General features: G+C 41.9%; 2 protein-coding genes and 1 non-coding gene across 4 annotated transcripts in view; all 3 read left to right on the plus strand.

The window, feature by feature from the left end:
* Nucleotides 1-2,612: 2,612 nt before the first annotated feature.
* FN3K (fructosamine 3 kinase) lies at nucleotides 2,613-16,661 on the plus strand. Of its 2 annotated transcripts, none has more exons than XM_048817369.2 (6): nucleotides 2,613-3,052; nucleotides 6,131-6,282; nucleotides 6,820-6,911; nucleotides 8,274-8,356; nucleotides 9,641-9,763; nucleotides 14,095-16,661. In XM_048817369.2, the coding sequence occupies exons 1-6, from the start codon at nucleotides 2,912-2,914 to the stop codon at nucleotides 14,431-14,433; spliced, it is 930 nt and encodes a 309-aa protein (XP_048673326.1). In that variant the 5' UTR covers nucleotides 2,613-2,911; the 3' UTR covers nucleotides 14,434-16,661. The 2 variants fall into 2 exon arrangements, with proteins under 2 accessions (XP_048673326.1, XP_048673327.1); XM_048817370.2 differs by lacking the exon at nucleotides 2,613-3,052 and adding an exon at nucleotides 3,060-4,348.
* On the plus strand, nucleotides 3,847-3,968 carry LOC125621912 (U6atac minor spliceosomal RNA). The gene has a single exon (XR_007352624.1). It is a non-coding gene; the product is annotated as a U6atac minor spliceosomal RNA (small nuclear RNA).
* TBCD (tubulin folding cofactor D) overlaps nucleotides 9,652-17,184 on the plus strand; it is a 261,750-nt gene continuing 254,217 nt past the window's right edge. The window contains exon 1 of the mRNA XM_048817354.2: nucleotides 9,652-9,763. The gene's annotated coding sequence lies outside the window, so the exon portion shown is untranslated. The remainder of the gene's footprint in view (nucleotides 9,764-17,184) is intronic.

Here is a 17,184-nt window from a genome sequence, read left to right on the forward strand (position 1 = left end):
ACAAGCATCCTGCACTGAACAATTTCATTCTAGTAAACAGGAATTGTTGACCCTGTTGGATGTTGGTCAGCATCATAAAACCACTCCATAATTTGGAACAATTAATTTCTACTGTCCGTTTCTGCTCAGGTGAGGCCCAGTACTGAAATATCAGGGATTGCTGTCCCTCAAGATGGAAATGTGTTGTCAGAGCTTTGTGGGGACCCAGGATCTGGAATAGCTACAGAGGTTGCAACTTTTAACATTGAGATTTATTAGCAGAGCTATGTTGAGGTCCAGCACTGGCATAGCAGAGGATAACATCTCTCAGTATTGAAAGTTCAATTCTCACCTTGATGCCAACCTCCATCACCCCCTTGTTACATTTTCAAAAGAACCTTTGCGTTTTCTCCCATGGTGCCCCTCGTGATTGGGAGGAGCTCCCTCTAAACGTCCATAAAGTTACCTCATTATCCTCCTTCAAATCACTCCTTAACATTCTCCTTTACTGTAATGCCTAAAAAAAACAACTAGCAATGGTTAGGCTCCTGGTATGCTGAGACCACTGCTTATCATACTATCCAATATTGTCTTATTGTTCACATGTACTGTCCTGTCAACCTGTCTGTATCCATCTGTTGTCTCTTGTCTTATACTTAGATTGTAAGCTCTTTGGGGGTAGGGACTTTTTGTTCTTTCTTTGTACAACACATACCACAATGGGCCATGACTTGGGGCTCCTAGGTGCTATGATAATACTAATTAAATACATAAAATAATAATACCAATAATAAAAAATAATAAATTATGCAGGTCAGAATTTAGGTGATCTAGGGACACAGAGGGGAGCAACAGCCCTTGCCTAGTACCTCCCTGAACCATTCTGGCTTAACTCAGTATTTTCAGATCCTCAGTTTAATGGGTACCAGCTTTATCTCATTTAAACAATGATAGAAAAAGAAAAGAACTTGTGGCAGGTGTGTATGAGAGAGAGAGATACAGTAAGCGCCATTGCGCTTTTCTGTGCTCTTCGTAGATGAAGATTCTGTACATAGTCCATGACATGGAAAGCATTCCAGCTCATCTTCCTGGCAGTTTACAGGGAGGAACCATTGAAAGGGACAAATCTTGCTCTATTCTGTTGACTAAGCTGCTTTCTATGGCTATACAGAAAAGAGCTCACAAAAGGTGGAAAGCTTGGGCTTATCACAGGTCTTTATTCTCCACCTACCACAGGAAACTGCTCAAGATCTCAGAGCTTGAGCAATAATAATAAATGAATAATAAATTGTTAATACCCAGCTCTTAAATGGTGTTTTTCATTATTTGAACTATGTCCACTTTTCCATTCCTTGGAGAACTAGAACCATTTTGGGACAGAGGTCAAAGGGGTTAACTCTGAACATAAAAAGTAGTCTACATTGATGAAATCAGTGTTTCTCTAGTAGACCTAATCATTCCTTAACCTTTAGTGATTCACACAAGCTGCTTATTATTATCCATGTAAACTAACAAAGTTGTAAAGAAAGATAAACTCATGATAACAGAACCAGGTGCTGAGGATGAGGGGAGTGGCATCAGAATCCAGAGAATCATTAGCAGGATGGATGGCAGCACACATCTACTCCACATGGAGACAATAGTTAGGGCCTTTTGTATAGATTGTAACATTACAGAATCCAGTCCTAACTCATATGACTGGTTCTGTTGACCCCAGTGGGGCTTACCATTTGGATCAAGGCTATGGGATCAGGGCTATGATAATACTTCACACCTTCTATCTGAGGATGCCAATGAACTTTACAAGTGAAAATTAATTAAAACTCACAACACCCCTATGAAGTAAGTAATTTGTGACACCCCCCTCCCACGTTATAGATGGAGGAGTGAGATACAGATAGGTAAAGTGACTTTCTCAGAGTCATATGCTAAATCAGTGGAGGAACCAGAAATAGGATCCAGATCTCCTGAATTTATGTGCTTGTGACGACAACACAATCCTTCTGTAATCAAGCCTGATCCTGAGCATTTCCTGAAAAATGCTCAGTTCCATCAACCTCCATTGTCTATAAAAGGCTTTGGTGGCACTTGGCTCCTACTGAGGGCAATGGGAATCTTTCCATTGACTTTAATGGGAGCAGGGCCAGGCCCTGAAGAAGGCATGTGGTCTAATGTGTCAATGGAGACACAATGGTTCCTAGTCTATACAAAGCAGGTATGAACGGGAAAGATCATTGCTTTTCCCATATCCCAATTTGCTGATTTGTGGTTATATTGAGGCCTTTGGGTCGCCTGATCTTAAACATTTACAATAGGATGACCAGACAGCAAGTGTGAAAAATTGGGATGGGGGGAATAGGTGGCTGTATAAGACAAAGTCCCAAATATCAGGACTGTCCCTATAAAATTGGGACATCTGGTCATCCTAATTTACAACACCACCACCACAAAACTCTGCCTCTTGCACAGTCTTCCATAAAATACAACCAGTTTATGTTATTGTGTATAGTTTTCATTGCTGAGCTCCCTCTGGTGGTTGATGATTTAAACGTTATCTCTTTGGTACTCATGTGAGCAGTGCTGTAGAGGGGTGGGGGGAGGTGAAGAAGAGGACAGTCCATACTGATTACCCAGTGAGAGGAACTACAAATACCAGAAGCTCTCAGGACAGCCATCGAAGGACCCCAGGATATTCCAACAAATTCAATATTTCCTAAATATCTATTTTTTTTTTAAGTAAAGCTCTAATTTCCAGAAATAAATATTTCTGGGAATTATTGACTGATTTGATTTTTCTCTCAGCTGTTATTTTTCTCTTTGGTGTGTGTCGGTTTCAACCTCATAGCAAAGACACAGCAAAAAAGGAAGGACCCAGACCTTTAATCCTGTTTTGCAGTGGATTTAAGAAGAAACAATTGCAACAGGGGAACCAATGGAAAAACTCCTGAAAACTGAATTGAAGACCTCCATTCTGAAGGCGTTTGGGAGCTCAGGAGGAGGGTATATTAGCCGAGGGCAGAGCTATGAAACTGACAGCGGGCAAGTGTTTGTGAAAATCAATCACAAGCCTCAGGTTAATGCTGATAATATTGCTGCATGTTCACTGCAATGTGCTTAATTGTCTGGAGATGTTTGTTGATGATTGTAAATTGTGTGTTTTCAAGCTTAATGTATTTTTCTCCTTTTAAGAACTGAAATCTTTTTAAAGCACATTTTAGACAGTAGGCTCAGTTAATGTTTATCTGTAATGCTGTTGTAAAGCAACTTGACATTCCTTTGCAATACTAAGTGCAAAATAATTTACATTGCTGCATAAAAAAGCATAGAGCAGAGCAATTGCCCTCATGCTTAGAATTTGTTATTGGGCCAAATACTATCCCTGAAATGGCTATTCCCACCCTCCAAAGCAGAGTACATTCTTTTATTGGGGAAAGGGTTTTGGTCCACAAAACCCAGGATATCTTGAGATCAGCAGAAGCATTGAGCATCTGCAGTGCTTCCTGGCACCATGGCAACATAACTCCTACAGGAGATATGCTCCCATCAGCTTCCGTATTCATCCTTGCTCCTCAATCCCCCTTAAGAAAGTGGTTTCACTTGATGCAGTGGAAACTGAAATATGTTAATACTGACAGTATCAGGAATCCTTGAATGGTTGTAGGAGAAGGAGGGATTACTTCCGAAACCCCACTTCCACCTATCCTGATCCTACCCATAGAGTCTGTTCCCCATGGCATAGGGAGGAGGAAGGGAGTGTGCTGTGGTGCTGGTGAGCCACCATCCTGGATCTTCTCATTTTTCCTACCCTCTGTTCACAGAAGCAAGGGAGCATGTGGGCCACTGTTATGTTGTATTATTATTTAAATTGTGTGATACGAAAGGAGAGAAGGTTGGCACTCACCTTGATAAGGGTGGGAGAGTTGTAGTGGCCTTTTCAACACACATATGGTTAAGGCATTGCCACTTACCCACGGCACCTAATCACTTGTGAGAAGGATGCCTAGAGCCCTGCGTATGTACCCTTTCTTATGTTTTGTACAATTCTAAAATAATAAATAATTGGTTAGTATTAAGGCAAAACTAGAAAAAATACTTGAACTAAACCATTGGCTCCAAGCACCCTATTACTTTGGGAATATTGGCATTCAAATGTGATGTTTGTGGATTGGGACATTCTCTAGTCAGAACAAGGCTATCAGTCAATTTACAGTTGAGAAATAGGAGTTTAGGAGGAAACGTGTGGCCTGGTGGAATCCAGATGCACAGAGGAACTGAGGGAGATCCACCCTAGGGGCAACTGCTTGACCACTGTCTGCTGGCTGATTTTTAACACAGAATTGCCATCGACTCTTTTGGGACCCGCTTTCAGGTAAGTGGTATTGGTGCCACATTTGTGGAATCTGCCTTAGAAAAATAGAAAGACTGACTCAGCCAGGAGAAGAGAAAGAAATCAGTTTAAATGTGCATGTTGAGATTTTTGTTTCTATCGCATTTAGGAGCTTTTTAAGTGGTTGGTAACATTTTGCTGAGTTAGAATGTTTTAGCCAACAGTCTGAGAGGGCTAAGTCATCAGATCCCCATTGTTTACATTTACCGGATGGTTCTGTGTGTGCATGCAATAATTAAATTAGCTATCAGTTGATTGCTGTAAAAACCTTGATTAACACAGTACAACCAAGTAAGAGTTTAAAAATTATTTAAAAGATCATTGAAATATAATTGGAAAGAAATCTCCAGGCTATCTATAAACTTGTTTTATTCTTCCTCTTCCTTTTTAGGTAAAGATTAATCTTTCTGCAACCCAAGGAATTTATGCAGAGATTGCATGTGCAATATAATTTTGGATTTCTTGTTTTTCTTACTAATACCTGTACCTGCAGCTTGTTGCATGTAAATGGGTTCCTCCTTCTGTGTGGAGCCCCACTGACCTCAATAAGGCAATCACAATAAGTAGTAGGATTGGGGGCTAAAGGCCTGATCCTGTCGATAATCCTTACTGAAGCAAAGTGTCCATTGACCTTAATGGGGTTTATCTGTGCGAGGAGTGTAAGGTTGGGCACATAGTCAGTCTCTTCCTTATTGTAAAAAGCCTTTCTCTGCTGTTATTAAGGATAGTCCAGTGCCTCAGGAACTAGTTTAGGGTTTATGGGACTTGGGTTCAAGTTTCTATTTTGCTACAGACTTCTTGTATAACCATAGGCAAGTCACTTAATCTTTCAATTCCTATCTGTAAAATGGGGATAACAGCACATCCTTACCTCCCAGGAGTGTTGTGTGGATAAAGATTGGGAAGTGTTTAGCTACTATGGTAATAAGAGACATGTGAACACCTAAGATAGACAAACCCTTTCCTTATCCTCCTAAGAGAGAATAAAATAACATAAAAGTACTCAAATTTCTATTGCTGAACCCAGAAATCAGGTATGCAAGAAGCATCTAGCAGAAAGGTAACATTTCCTTACAGAAGAAAATGTGGGAGCTGCAGTCTTCGCTCAGTGGGAAGTTGGAAAGAAAAGGCTTTAATTTTCCAGGAAATACTCTTAGCTGTTCTGTTACTAAATAAAGGCAGAACAAAAAATTCAGCCATAAATTTGTAGTTCAGTACATGGGAAACTGATAAGTCTGGGTTATTTCATTCTAAAACATACAATTAAAAATGGGCAGAAAGAGTAATACTGTCACTTAGAAGGCCAAACTGTTCAGCAGTACACTGGCTTAATTAATGTGATCAATCTCCCACTTGGGACTTGCTGCTTAGTCACAGTCTAAGGATTTACTCCTTTATTTCAAGTGGCAGGTTTTTATGCTTTTCTTGTTGAAAGTTTTGGGTTCTAGCCCCACTGGTAACCCTGCTGTACCTAGGTTTGAGGCCAGAGATTAACTACACATAGATGTTTTGAGTATTTACACTGATAAGTTGTGTAATGTGTTGAACTACGCTGAACTTGCAAGAAAAGCAATAACAATACAATCAAACCAATCTATCCTGGCTGGGACAGAAGCTTTGCTAATTTGCTGCTACATTTTATTATGAAGGATTAATAGATTCACAGATTTATAAACAACAAATATTTTCCAATACACCTAGTGCAGAAATCACATCATTTAGCCCAAGGATATTTGCCCCAGTGAAATTCTTGTTTCTGAATAGGCTAGAAAAATGTTTGAAGGTGAAATGGCAAGTTTAGAGGCTATCCAGAAAACCAACACCCTGAGAGTGCCCCAGCCCATTAAAGTGATTGACCTTCCAGGAGAGGGTGCAATGTTTGTCATGGAGTACCTGAAGATGAAAAATCTCAACAAGTATGTCTGAACTTCATACTGTCTTTGTTACTATGATTTTGAGAGTCTCTGCTTATAATTCTGTTGTGTTGGTGGGAATCTCTGAAAGAGTCTATTCACTATCTTCGGCAAATGATATCACTCGTGTGTCTGATAACTGTAAAAATAAAAAGTAAAAGTGAAATTCAAATCAACAATCAAGCTTCTAGGCCAAATTCTCTCTTGAATTTGGCCCTTTATCTCTTTCAGGAATATGTGGTCTATACCTGATTGTTCACATTTGTCAGAGCAGCTTTACTCACAGGTAGCAGCCATGTGATATATCTGTACATTTCTCAGACAATTAACTTGTCTTTGAGAGGTTCTGTTAAGCTTCTGTTGAGTTAAACTATTCCATTGCTTTCTCTTTCTCCTGATTTTTAAATTGCCTCCTGCTTTACAGAGTTGCTCCCTGCCTTCTCTGGTCTTTAATTCTCTCTTGTTTAATAAATGGTGTTTAAAGGCATATTTTAAACGAACAGATAAAGAATGTATGGTTTTGTTTCTCTGATCTTACAGACACTCTGCAAAGCTTGGAGAGCAGATAGCAGATCTTCACCTTCACAACCAGAAACTTGGAGAGAAATTAAAGAAGGAGGGAAACACTGTTGGTAGAGTATAGATTTAAAGTACTAGTGCAATACTGCGATAATCACTTCTGGATATGACACAGTATTTAATACATGTAGCATTATAATCCTTATGAATGGAGAAAACCAATTTAAAGGGCCCCTGTCTGCTAAAATACCAAATATATATACAAAGTATCTTTTGATCCATAGAACACTAAACTTAAATAATTTGTAACTTTTTACTTTGCCTTTACTAAATAAAAAAAAAACTGCTAACAATAAAAAGATTTCTATTGGTTGTAGTTTTTGTAATTTTTTAAAAACAAAAAATTTGGGTCAGATTTACCTTTCAGTATCCCTGTAAGCCTTTCATCATCATGTACTATCAAGATAATCCCCTGAAGGTTTTTGAACCAACCAAGTAAAAAACAACAACTATTAAACATGTCTATAGGTCAGGTACAGTTAACTTGTTATTATAACATGTAATACCATTTAATACAAAATATACAGAAATTCACATTTACTTACACTAGAGATATTTTACACTTGCAGTAAAATACATTGCACTTTTTATTAAAATAATAAAGGAATGTATCTTTAGGTTAATAAAAAGACAAGTTAGTTCTACTGAGTATTACTGTTCATCTTGAGGGCAAAGTTAATTCAGTAGGGTTCTGATCCAGTTTCCACTGAAGTCAATGGGAGTCTTTTCAGTGACTTTTTCTACAGCTTGATCTAACTCCCACTGAACAACACATGAAGCACAGCAAGATCATTTGCTATGTCAGGGTTAGTAGTGTTCAAATCTAATGCCCAGATTTTGCACCTAGTTGTGTATGCATGGTTCCCACCGATTTCTGGGGAGGACAGAATGTGCTCTATAGTGGTATGCTTATTACCAAGTAATTACATTATTTGTGAGTGAGGTGCAAGATTGCTGATCTGTCTGAAATAATGTACAGTATGAGACACACAGTTAAAAGTTTTGGTTAGGAGGCAGCAGGGTAAAGTGCTTAGAAAAGTGTGGGTGCAAATCAGGAGACCTGGGTTCTGTTCCTGATTCTGCCACTGACTTGCTCTGTGCCCTTCAGCAAGTCAATGAACCTAACTGTACCTCAGTTTTCCTTGCTGAAAAACAGCCCAGGTTTTTTACTTCCATCTTTAATAGGTCTGTGATTCTCCAAAGAAAAAAAGCTACATATACATGCACAGAATTATTACTCTTTGTGTTTTAAAGTATTTAGTTGACCTATTGTTTAATTACCTATTTTCCCCAATTTTTTCTGCCTAGTCATATCAGAACTGGATTAATAAATCTATTGCTCTTGCAAAGTTCAGGATTGGAGGAAAAAAAAGCTGGTTTGCCCTTTGGACATGATCAGTCTTTTTGTTTGCTAGGTAAAGGTGCAGGACATTCTGAACCTCAGTATGTGGATAAATATGGATTCCATACAGTCACATGCTGTGGCTTTATACAGCAGGTAAGTCCCAGCTCTGTGAAAGTTATTATTACATGTTAAAATCAAACACTAATTCTATATTCAATGGCTTGTTTTAACCACCAGTTTTGTTCTCGCTGTTTCATTTTCATCTTAAAAGTTTTTAAAGTATAAACAAAACGTAAATTTTACCTCCAACTTGGGAAAAGATGGGGTTTGTTTTCCTGCACAGGACTGCTAATTTCTTGGACTGATAAGGTTTTGTTCCTAATTCAAAACTGTAAGAGTTCTGATAGACAAAAACCTTATTAACTACATAACCCTGTCTCATTCACTGAGCAGTGGCTATTTTGTGCAATGAAAAAATAGGTATATGATTTTTTACGTGATCCTAATGCACACGCATGAGGAAGAAGAATTAAAGTTTTGTTTGAGCTTCCTAATATTTTTCAGTGCTTAATTTTGCAACTGTAATAATACTCTTTTAATGTAGTTTATTTGTGTCTGTATAAAAAAAAATGGAATAATTTAACCACTCCTGAGATACAGCCACTTCTGAGGTGGAACCTGGCAGCACACAGCAAGCCTACACAGCAGTTTTGGACAGGAAATGAAAACTACTCAGGGATTCTCCAATGTTCAGACCTCTTGCTAAGAAAAGGATCCCTTCACAAATTACTTCCATCCTCTCCCAAAACTCACTTACATAGTTCTCAAAAGGTGAAATTCCCTCCCATCTGAAGGACCAGTGGAAAAGTCTATGCAACACTTAAATTCAACTTAAAACCCTCAGAGCAGGCTTCATATGGTGCATGGGCCTTCTGCTGGCTCTCTGCACAGGGGTGAGTTTCAACCAAAATATTTAACTGTGCAGACCATTGAGAAGGACTTTGCAGACTACTAGTTGTCCCTGAACCACAAATTGAGAACCATTATCTAATTGAAATGTCAGAGGGAATTTTGGCTATCCAGAGCTAATAAAAGGTTAAGCAATGTTTAATATCTGCAAGTGCCCAGAGCCTTAGGTTTATTTCTCATATGAAAGATAGCCCCTCCTTAACATGGACGCAAAAGGCAGAATAGCCTTAAATGAATGATCAACAAAACATTTAACAGCATCCTAAATTTTTCTTGGTGGTCACCCATCCCAGAACTGAGTAGGCCTTGACCGTGTTTAGTTTACAAGCACCCTGGTAGCAAGGCAACAGGCCATAGTATCAGTAATATACAGTTTAATTTTACAGATATATCAGCAGAAAATCTTTACAGTGCTGTTTCCTCTTCAACTGATCATGATTACTTGAATCTTGATATCTTATTTTCCAGGTGAATGAATGGCAACGTGATTGGCCTACTTTCTTTATATGTCACCGACTCCAAGCTCAAATGGATTTGATTGAGAAAGATTATGGAGACAGAGAAGCAAGAGAACTGTGGTCACAGCTTAAGGTAGGTAAATAAATACATGAATGTGTCTCATAGAGATAAAAGGTCCATTGTACTTATAAAAAATATACAAGATGAATACTTCAGTGGAATTTTACACAATTTTTATGGCAAACTTTATATGGCTTTTAGTAAACAGGTCTAATTTTACTTAAGGTCCAGATGCCAGAGTTAAGAAAAAAGGGTGCATGTTACTGTAGTAGGCTTTTAAAATGGGTGCAGAAGTTAGCATTGCATCCTGGCATTGAAATGTACATCTTAGAGCCCCCACCTAGTATTGACCAGACTCTACATTATTGCTAAAAAGCCAGAGCATCTGTGAATAAATATAAGTTAATTTTAGTAGATTGAGCATTTATAGATCAGCTACACTTTTATTCCCGGAACTTATTGTAGGATTAGATTGCTGTCTAATGGTTGTAAGCAAGACACAAGAAGTAATTCTTCTGCTCTACTCTGTGCTGATTAGGCCTCAACTGGAGTATTGTGTCTAGTTCTGGGTGCCACATTTCAGGAAAGTTGTGGACAAATTGGAGAAAGTCCACAGAAGAGCAACAAAAATGATTAAAGGTCTAGAAAACGTGACCTATGAGGGAAGACTGAAAAAATTGGGATTGTTTAGTCGGAAAAGAGAAGGCTGAGAGGGGACATGATAACAGTTTTCAAGTACATAAAAGGTTGTTACAAGGAGGAGGGAGAAAAATTGTTCTTAACTGCTGAGGATAGGACAGGAAGCAATGGACTTAAATTGTAGCAAGGGCGGTTTAGATTGGTCATTAGGAAAAACTTCCTAACTGTCAGGGTGGTTAAGCAGTGGAATAAATTGCCTAGGGAGGTTGTGGAATCTCCATCATTGAGGATTTTTAAGAGCAGATTAGTCAAACATCTGTCTAGGGTTGCCAATTTTCTATTTGCACAAAACTGAACAACCTTGCCCTGCCCTGCCCCTCCTCTGAGGCCCCGCCCCCACTAACTCCATCACCCTGTTATCTCATTCTGTTGCTTGCTCTCCCTACCCTCACTCGCTCACTCCGGTTGTGGGTGCGGGCTCCAAGGTGGGGCCAGAAATGAGGAGTTCAGGTGTAGAAGGGGGCTCTGGGCTGAGGCAGTGGGTTGGGATGCAGGAGTGGTTGAGGGCTCCGGCTGGGGGTGCAGGCTCTGGGGTGGGGCCAGAAATAAGGAGTTCAGGGTGCGGGAAGGGGCTCTGGACTGGGGTGTGTGTGGAACCAAGGGGTTTGGAATATGGGAGGGGGCTCTGGGCTGAGATAGGGGGTTGGGGTGTGGGAGAGGAGTCTAGGCTCTGGTCTGGGGGTGTAGGCTCTGGGGTGGGGCCAGGGATGGGGGATTTGGGGTGTAGGAGGGGCTCTGGGCTGAGGCTGAGAGGTTCAGAGTGTGGAATGGGACTCTGGGCTGGAGCATGGGGTTGGGGTTCGGGGGGGGGTTGGGTTCTGGCGATAGGTGCCAACTCCCTGGGTGGTCTGGGGCTGGAGCACCCACAGGGAAAAATTAGTGGGTGCTCCTCACCCACCAGCAGCCAAACTCCCCCCTCACCTTCTTCTCCCCCCGCGCAGTGCGCCACGTCCCTCTCCCTCCCAGCACTTCCGGCCACCTAACAGCTCTTTGGCGGCATTTAGGACTTTCCAGGAGGGACGGGCAGGAGCGGGAATGCAGCGTGCTCAGAGGAGGAAGTGGAGAAGAGGCGGGGCAGTGGCGGGAACTTGGGGGAAGGGGGTGGAATGGGGCTGGGGCAGGGACTTTGGGGAAGGGGTGGAATGGAGATGGGGCGAGAGCGGTGCAGAGGCGGGGCCAGGGGTGTCGAGCACCCACTGGGCAGAGGGGAAGTCGGTGCCTATGGTTCCAGCTGGGGGTGCAGGTTCCAGGGTGGGACCAGAAATGAGGGGTTCATGGTGTGAGAGGGGGCTCCAGCCTGGGGCAGGGGGTCGGGGTGTGGGGAGGTGAGGGCTCCGGCTGGGGGTGCAGGCTCTGGTGTGGGGCAATGGATGAGGGATTTGGGGGGCAGAAGGGGGCTCTGGGCTGGGGCTGAGGGGTTCGAAGTGTGGGAGGGGGATCAGGGCTGGGACAGAGGGTTGGGGCATGGGGGCTGAGGGCTCTGGCTGGTGGTGCAGGCTCTGGGGTGGGGCTGGGGATGAGGGGTTTGGGGTGTAGGAGGGGGCTCCGGGCTGAAGTAGGGGGATGGGAGGGGGTACAGGCTCTGGGCTGTGGGTGTGGGTTCTGGAGTGGGACCAGAAATAAGGGGTTCAGGGTGCAGGAGGGGCTCCAGGTTGGGGCTGAGGGGTTCGGAAGGTGGGAGGGGGATCAGGGCTGGGGCAGAGGGTTGGGGCCCAGGGTGAGTTCCAGCTGGGGTGGGGCTGTGGATGAGGGGTTTGGGGTGCAGGAGGATGCTCTGGGCTGGGACTGAGGGGTTCGGAGGGTTGGAGGGGGATCAGGGCTGGGGCAGGAGGTTGGGACATGGGAGGGAGTCAGGGATGCAGACTCTGGGTGGCACTTACCTCAAGCAGCTCCCAGAAGCAGCTCCTATATGGAGGTCCCCATGCCCAGCACCATCCCAGAGCCCAGACCCCCAGCTCAGAGCCCATACCCCCTCCTTCACCCCAACCCTCTGCCCCAGCCCTGAGCCCCCTCCTGTACTCCAAACCACTCATCCCTGGCCTCACCCCAGAGCCTGCACCCCCAGCCCAGAGCCCTCACCCCCCTACACCCCAACCCCTGCCCCAGCCCAGAGCCCCCTCCCACACCCTGAACCACTCATGCCCAGCCCCACCCCAGAGCCCTCACCCCCTCCTGCACTCCAACCCCCTGCCTCAACCCACAGTCCCCTCCCACACTCCAAATCCCTCTGCCCCACCCCGCAGCCTGAAGCCCCCTCGTGCACCCCAAGCCCCTCATCCCCAGAGCCCACACCCTCAGCTGGAGCCCACAACCCAGCCCAGTGAAAGTGAGTGAAGGTGAGGGAGAGTGAGCCACTGATGGAGGGGGAATGTAGTGAGCAGGGGTGGGACCTCAGGAAAGGGGTGGAACAGGGGATGGGGCCTAGGGGAAGGGGCAGGGCTAGAGTGTTCAGTTTGGTGCAATTAGAAAGTTGCCAACCCTAGCTTCTGGGAGCTGCGTGGAGCCATGGCAGGCAGGGAGCCTGCCTTAGCCCCACTGCGCCGCTGATCGGACACCTGGCAACTCTACACCTGTCAGGGATGGTCTAGATAATACTTAGTCCTGCCATGAGTGCAGGGGACTGGACTCGATGACCTCTTGAGGTCCCTTCCCGTTCTATGATGGTTAGAATAGGGTTAAGAGAAGGTCAGGATTCTTGTGTTCTAGTCCCATCTTTGCCACTGTCACTCCATGACCTTTGCCAAGATACTTAACCCCTCTCTTATTTTCCCCATCTATGCAATTGGTATTATGAAGTTTAATTAATGAGTATTTGTAAAGAGCTTTGGGATCTAGGGATGAAAGGTGTAACAGAAGAGCTTCTCATTATAATAAAAGAAGCATTCCATAATATGTCCTGTGAATCCTGTGCTTCCATGGTTTTACAGTGCTATGGGTAGGGATATAATTCCCCAGGTTCAGAGGAGTTGAACATTTTGTGGCTTTAGCACAATGGATAATTCCAAGAGTGAATTGTTAAATGAGTCTAAAATGCTTTGAAACTGTCTGTGGAACCATGCACTCAATGAAAACAACTGAACAGTATAAACAGGCTCAAAATAATATTGTACAGAGAATCAGTTGCATGGAGGACTTACTTTGATGGCGCACAATAAGAGGAAATGTTGCCTCTTCCTACGCTTTGCTCCTTGATAGGATTCAGTAGCTCAGGAAGGGAAAGTAAGAGAGAAAGTGAGTGTAATCAAGTGGCTGCTTGCTTGGTTTTCAGAATCACTGTTCTGTTCTGACACTAAAGCACCAAGTTTATAGCTCTTTGTTCCATAATGGCACTTCAGTGAGCACAGGAGACTCAGGATTTTGGTGCTAAAAGTTGTTTACTTCTTAGAACTGTTCCAATGAAAGGAAGCTGTTCTTTATTTATTGTGATAACCTGTATTGTCCATGCCTGTAAGCATTATGACAATAGTGAATGTGAGTACTAGTGAATGATACATTAAACTCTGCCTGAAATGAATCAGAATTATTCTTGTTGATTAACACTTTTGACCTGCTTCTGCATCTATTGACTGTAGTTTGAATAGGGCTTCATAATGACTAAAAAGAGACAGTGACTTTTATTTATTCTGTTGTTTGTATTGTATTGCCTTTTAGTTTTTTCCTTGGTCAAATTATAGTTTTTGCTTGATTGTTCATGCTTTTTCCAGCTGAAGATTCCTGACATGTTCTGCGACATGGAGATTGTTCCCGCTCTTCTTCATGGGGATTTGTGGGCAGGAAATGTGGCAGAGGACAATTTTGGCCCAATTGTCTTTGATCCTGCTTCCTTCTATGGCCATTCTGAATTTGACTTAGCAATTGCTGGGATGTTTGGAGGCTTTAGCAGCTCTTTCTTCTCTGTCTACCACAGTAAAATTCCCAAAGCTCCAGGTTTTGAAAAACGAAACAAGTTGTACAAGCTCTTTAATTATATAAACCACTGGAACCATTTTGGGACAGAGTACAGAGGATCTACTCTAAATATAATGAGAGAGCTCTTAAAATAACCATTTAGAGGGTGTTCCTCAAAGAAAATCTATCTATCACAGCCTCTTACTAATTCACATTGCCTACTTGTTGATAGCAACACAAGCTAGAAAGAGTGACACATTGATGAGAAACCCACACGGCAGATATAAAAGATGAAGGATCCTTTGTACGCATTTAAACCCAATAAATGCTTGCGGTGGTTGTATAATTTCTGCATCATGTTCTCGTTTACTAGCACACATCCACATTGGTGAGTTAGGAGATTGTGTACAGTCTGTTATCCAGTTGGTGAAACTACATGTTTGAAAAGCAGTCTGATTGACAGCCTCATCTCATTCTCCATAGGATAACCCAGTTTTCCCCACTCTGTCATCACTCTTTGCCCTTCCTGCCCTATAAGGATCTTATTGTGGGATTGGAAATAATCACTACATTTATCACTTCCTCCTCCTCCACTTTTCCATTTGACTTTTCTCCTCCGTTCCCCTCTACCTACCTCCTAAAGGATCAACTCCAACATCTGTTGAGGTCAGTGGGAGACTTTTTTGGCTTTGAGGGTAGTTGAACTGTGTCCTAATTCAGTTGTATAGTGCAGTCTATGAGTTAGTATTTCTTACATTTATTTTAAATTAAAAATTTTGTACTAGACATTTTTATGACTCTCCTTTCTAAAGGAAAAATGCAGTTCAACAGATACCCCCTAAGAGTAGGTCTCAGCGCCTACTGGAGAATGAAATATATAGGCAGAAAATGGATTATCTACATAAGATGTAGATAAAAATATATTTTATTTAAAACAGCCTTTTGAAAAACATACTAAAAAACTCCCTGCAATGTAACAGACTTAGCTGTTTGAGAAGAAGAAATCAGCAATTCCAGATACTATATTGATTGGTACTCACTCAATACATATGAGTTATACAGAATTAATCTTAATAGAGAATTGGGAAACTAACCTATTCTATCATTGCTGATTTACTAAAGTAAAGGCACCCTGTCAAAATGGTGAGGTCCAAAATTTAATTGTTTTATACTTGTTTGCAGAGTCCCTGTAATTGTTTATGACAGGGCTGCATTCTCCACCACAAACAGGTGGGCTGCTTTTCGGATTTAACAGTTCATCAGTATATGCTTGTGCAGTCAACGTACATGTGAACGTAAACTTCCCCCTTAGCCTGCTTTCCAGGGAGGAAGGGGGAAAGACCTCTTAATTCTGTATCCTGTCCCTACCAGTCTCCTCCCCTTGTACTTCCTTCCTCTTCTTCCACTATTCCCTGATGATGGGTTGATTGTTCTCAGTAGCTCAGCAGCCTCCTGCCTAATTAACAACTGTCTCCCAATTAAATCCACTCCAGGGGGAATAGCTAGCACCATAATGATGGGTTAGCACTAGGTTCCTAGCACTCTTTCCAGTTGTTGAGCAGCTTTTCTTTTGAAACATATTCTGCTTGCTCTCTTTATCTTTAAAAAAACAAAATAGATGTGTAATATTAGCAGCACAGAATTGTGAGCAACCGTAGAATAACAAACCTAATTACCCTTTAATGGAAGAAAAGAAGTGGTAAGTAAACAAAACAGTTATAATTAAAATCCCACAAACACATACATGAATAGGAATATATATATGGGAGGGATACTGCCTGTAATTGTAGGGCTTCCAAAGATTTATAATGACCAAATGAGTAAACCAGAGTTAAAATGATTAAATATGCTTTGCCACTTTTCTGTTAGTGTTAGCACTGCTATTATGAATCAACTTGAAAAACACCATCCTTCCAATGAAGTAAATCACAGCAGCTATTGAAACAATGTAGATTATTTTATCCATTTTTGTTTGTTTTTTATTTTGTTTAATGTATATAGTCTCATTTTAAACTCTCAGAAACTTTGGACAGTAATCAAGTGGATTTTCTTTCATTGTTCAAATATATAATGGCAGAATCAGAGGGTTAGATTGAAAACCATGCTGCTTCTGAATTCCGTTAAAATTAGTCCAGATTATCACAAGTAATTAAAGTGATTATGCTTCTGTGATTGAAATGGAAAGGTGGAATAATCTTGTTTATAACTAAATTGATAGTGTAGTTATTAGGTGGAGAATCCAGGTCTGAGCTAACAAAGTCCATGAGAGTTAATATGTATTACCTAAAATGTGAACTAAAATACATGTACTGCTTTGTAAAATGTGAAATTAAGATATGTGCACATCAAATAAAATCTAGATACTTGCACTGCAGTAACAAGATCCTGATGTTTCTATGTCTTGTGATTACAGCTTTTCTGTGTTAGTGAAATTGAAACTAAAGATGGGACTGTTATTTGGGAGGGGGTGGAATTGTTGGGTAATGGGACTCTCAACACCAGGAAGCATGACAGGAAGGAGCAAGTGGAAGATTGGATGCTGGGGTCTAGGAGAGAACACAGCAGTGGATGGGAATAAGGTCCTGGAATAGAGCTGAAATGTGGCTGGAGGGTGAGCTATTGAGCTGGAATTAACTGAGGTGGAGAGTTTCTGGGGATAGGTAATAGCCAGTAGGAGGGAAATGTTCCGAACGTAAGTGATCACTGTCATGTGGTAGCAGCAGTTTTTAGTATCAGCACAATGACATTTGTTCCCCCCGAGCATGACTGTATGAAAACAGTTCATTTTATTTCCAGAACTGAATATGATTTGGCTCAGGATTGGACATTGTCTTATTCTGTGCTAAAATATATAATGCATGTTTCTGTATGGACTAAACATCTATGTAGATAACACACAACTGCTC

The sequence above is a fragment of the Caretta caretta genome, chromosome 14 (assembly GCF_965140235.1).
Source record: "Caretta caretta isolate rCarCar2 chromosome 14, rCarCar1.hap1, whole genome shotgun sequence".
NCBI classification, from domain to species: Eukaryota; Metazoa; Chordata; order Testudines; family Cheloniidae; genus Caretta; species Caretta caretta.

Excerpts from the sequence above, each read along its gene's own strand:
- FN3K (XM_048817369.2), top strand. The coding sequence starts at position 2,912 with ATGGAAAAACTCCTGAAAACTGAATTGAAGACCTCCATTCTGAAGGCG. Across the intron at positions 3,053-6,130 it reads AAATCAATCACAAGCCTCAG|GCTAGAAAAATGTTTGAAGG; the intron begins GTTAATGCTGAT and ends GTTTCTGAATAG. Across the intron at positions 8,357-9,640 it reads GCTGTGGCTTTATACAGCAG|GTGAATGAATGGCAACGTGA; the intron begins GTAAGTCCCAGC and ends CTTATTTTCCAG.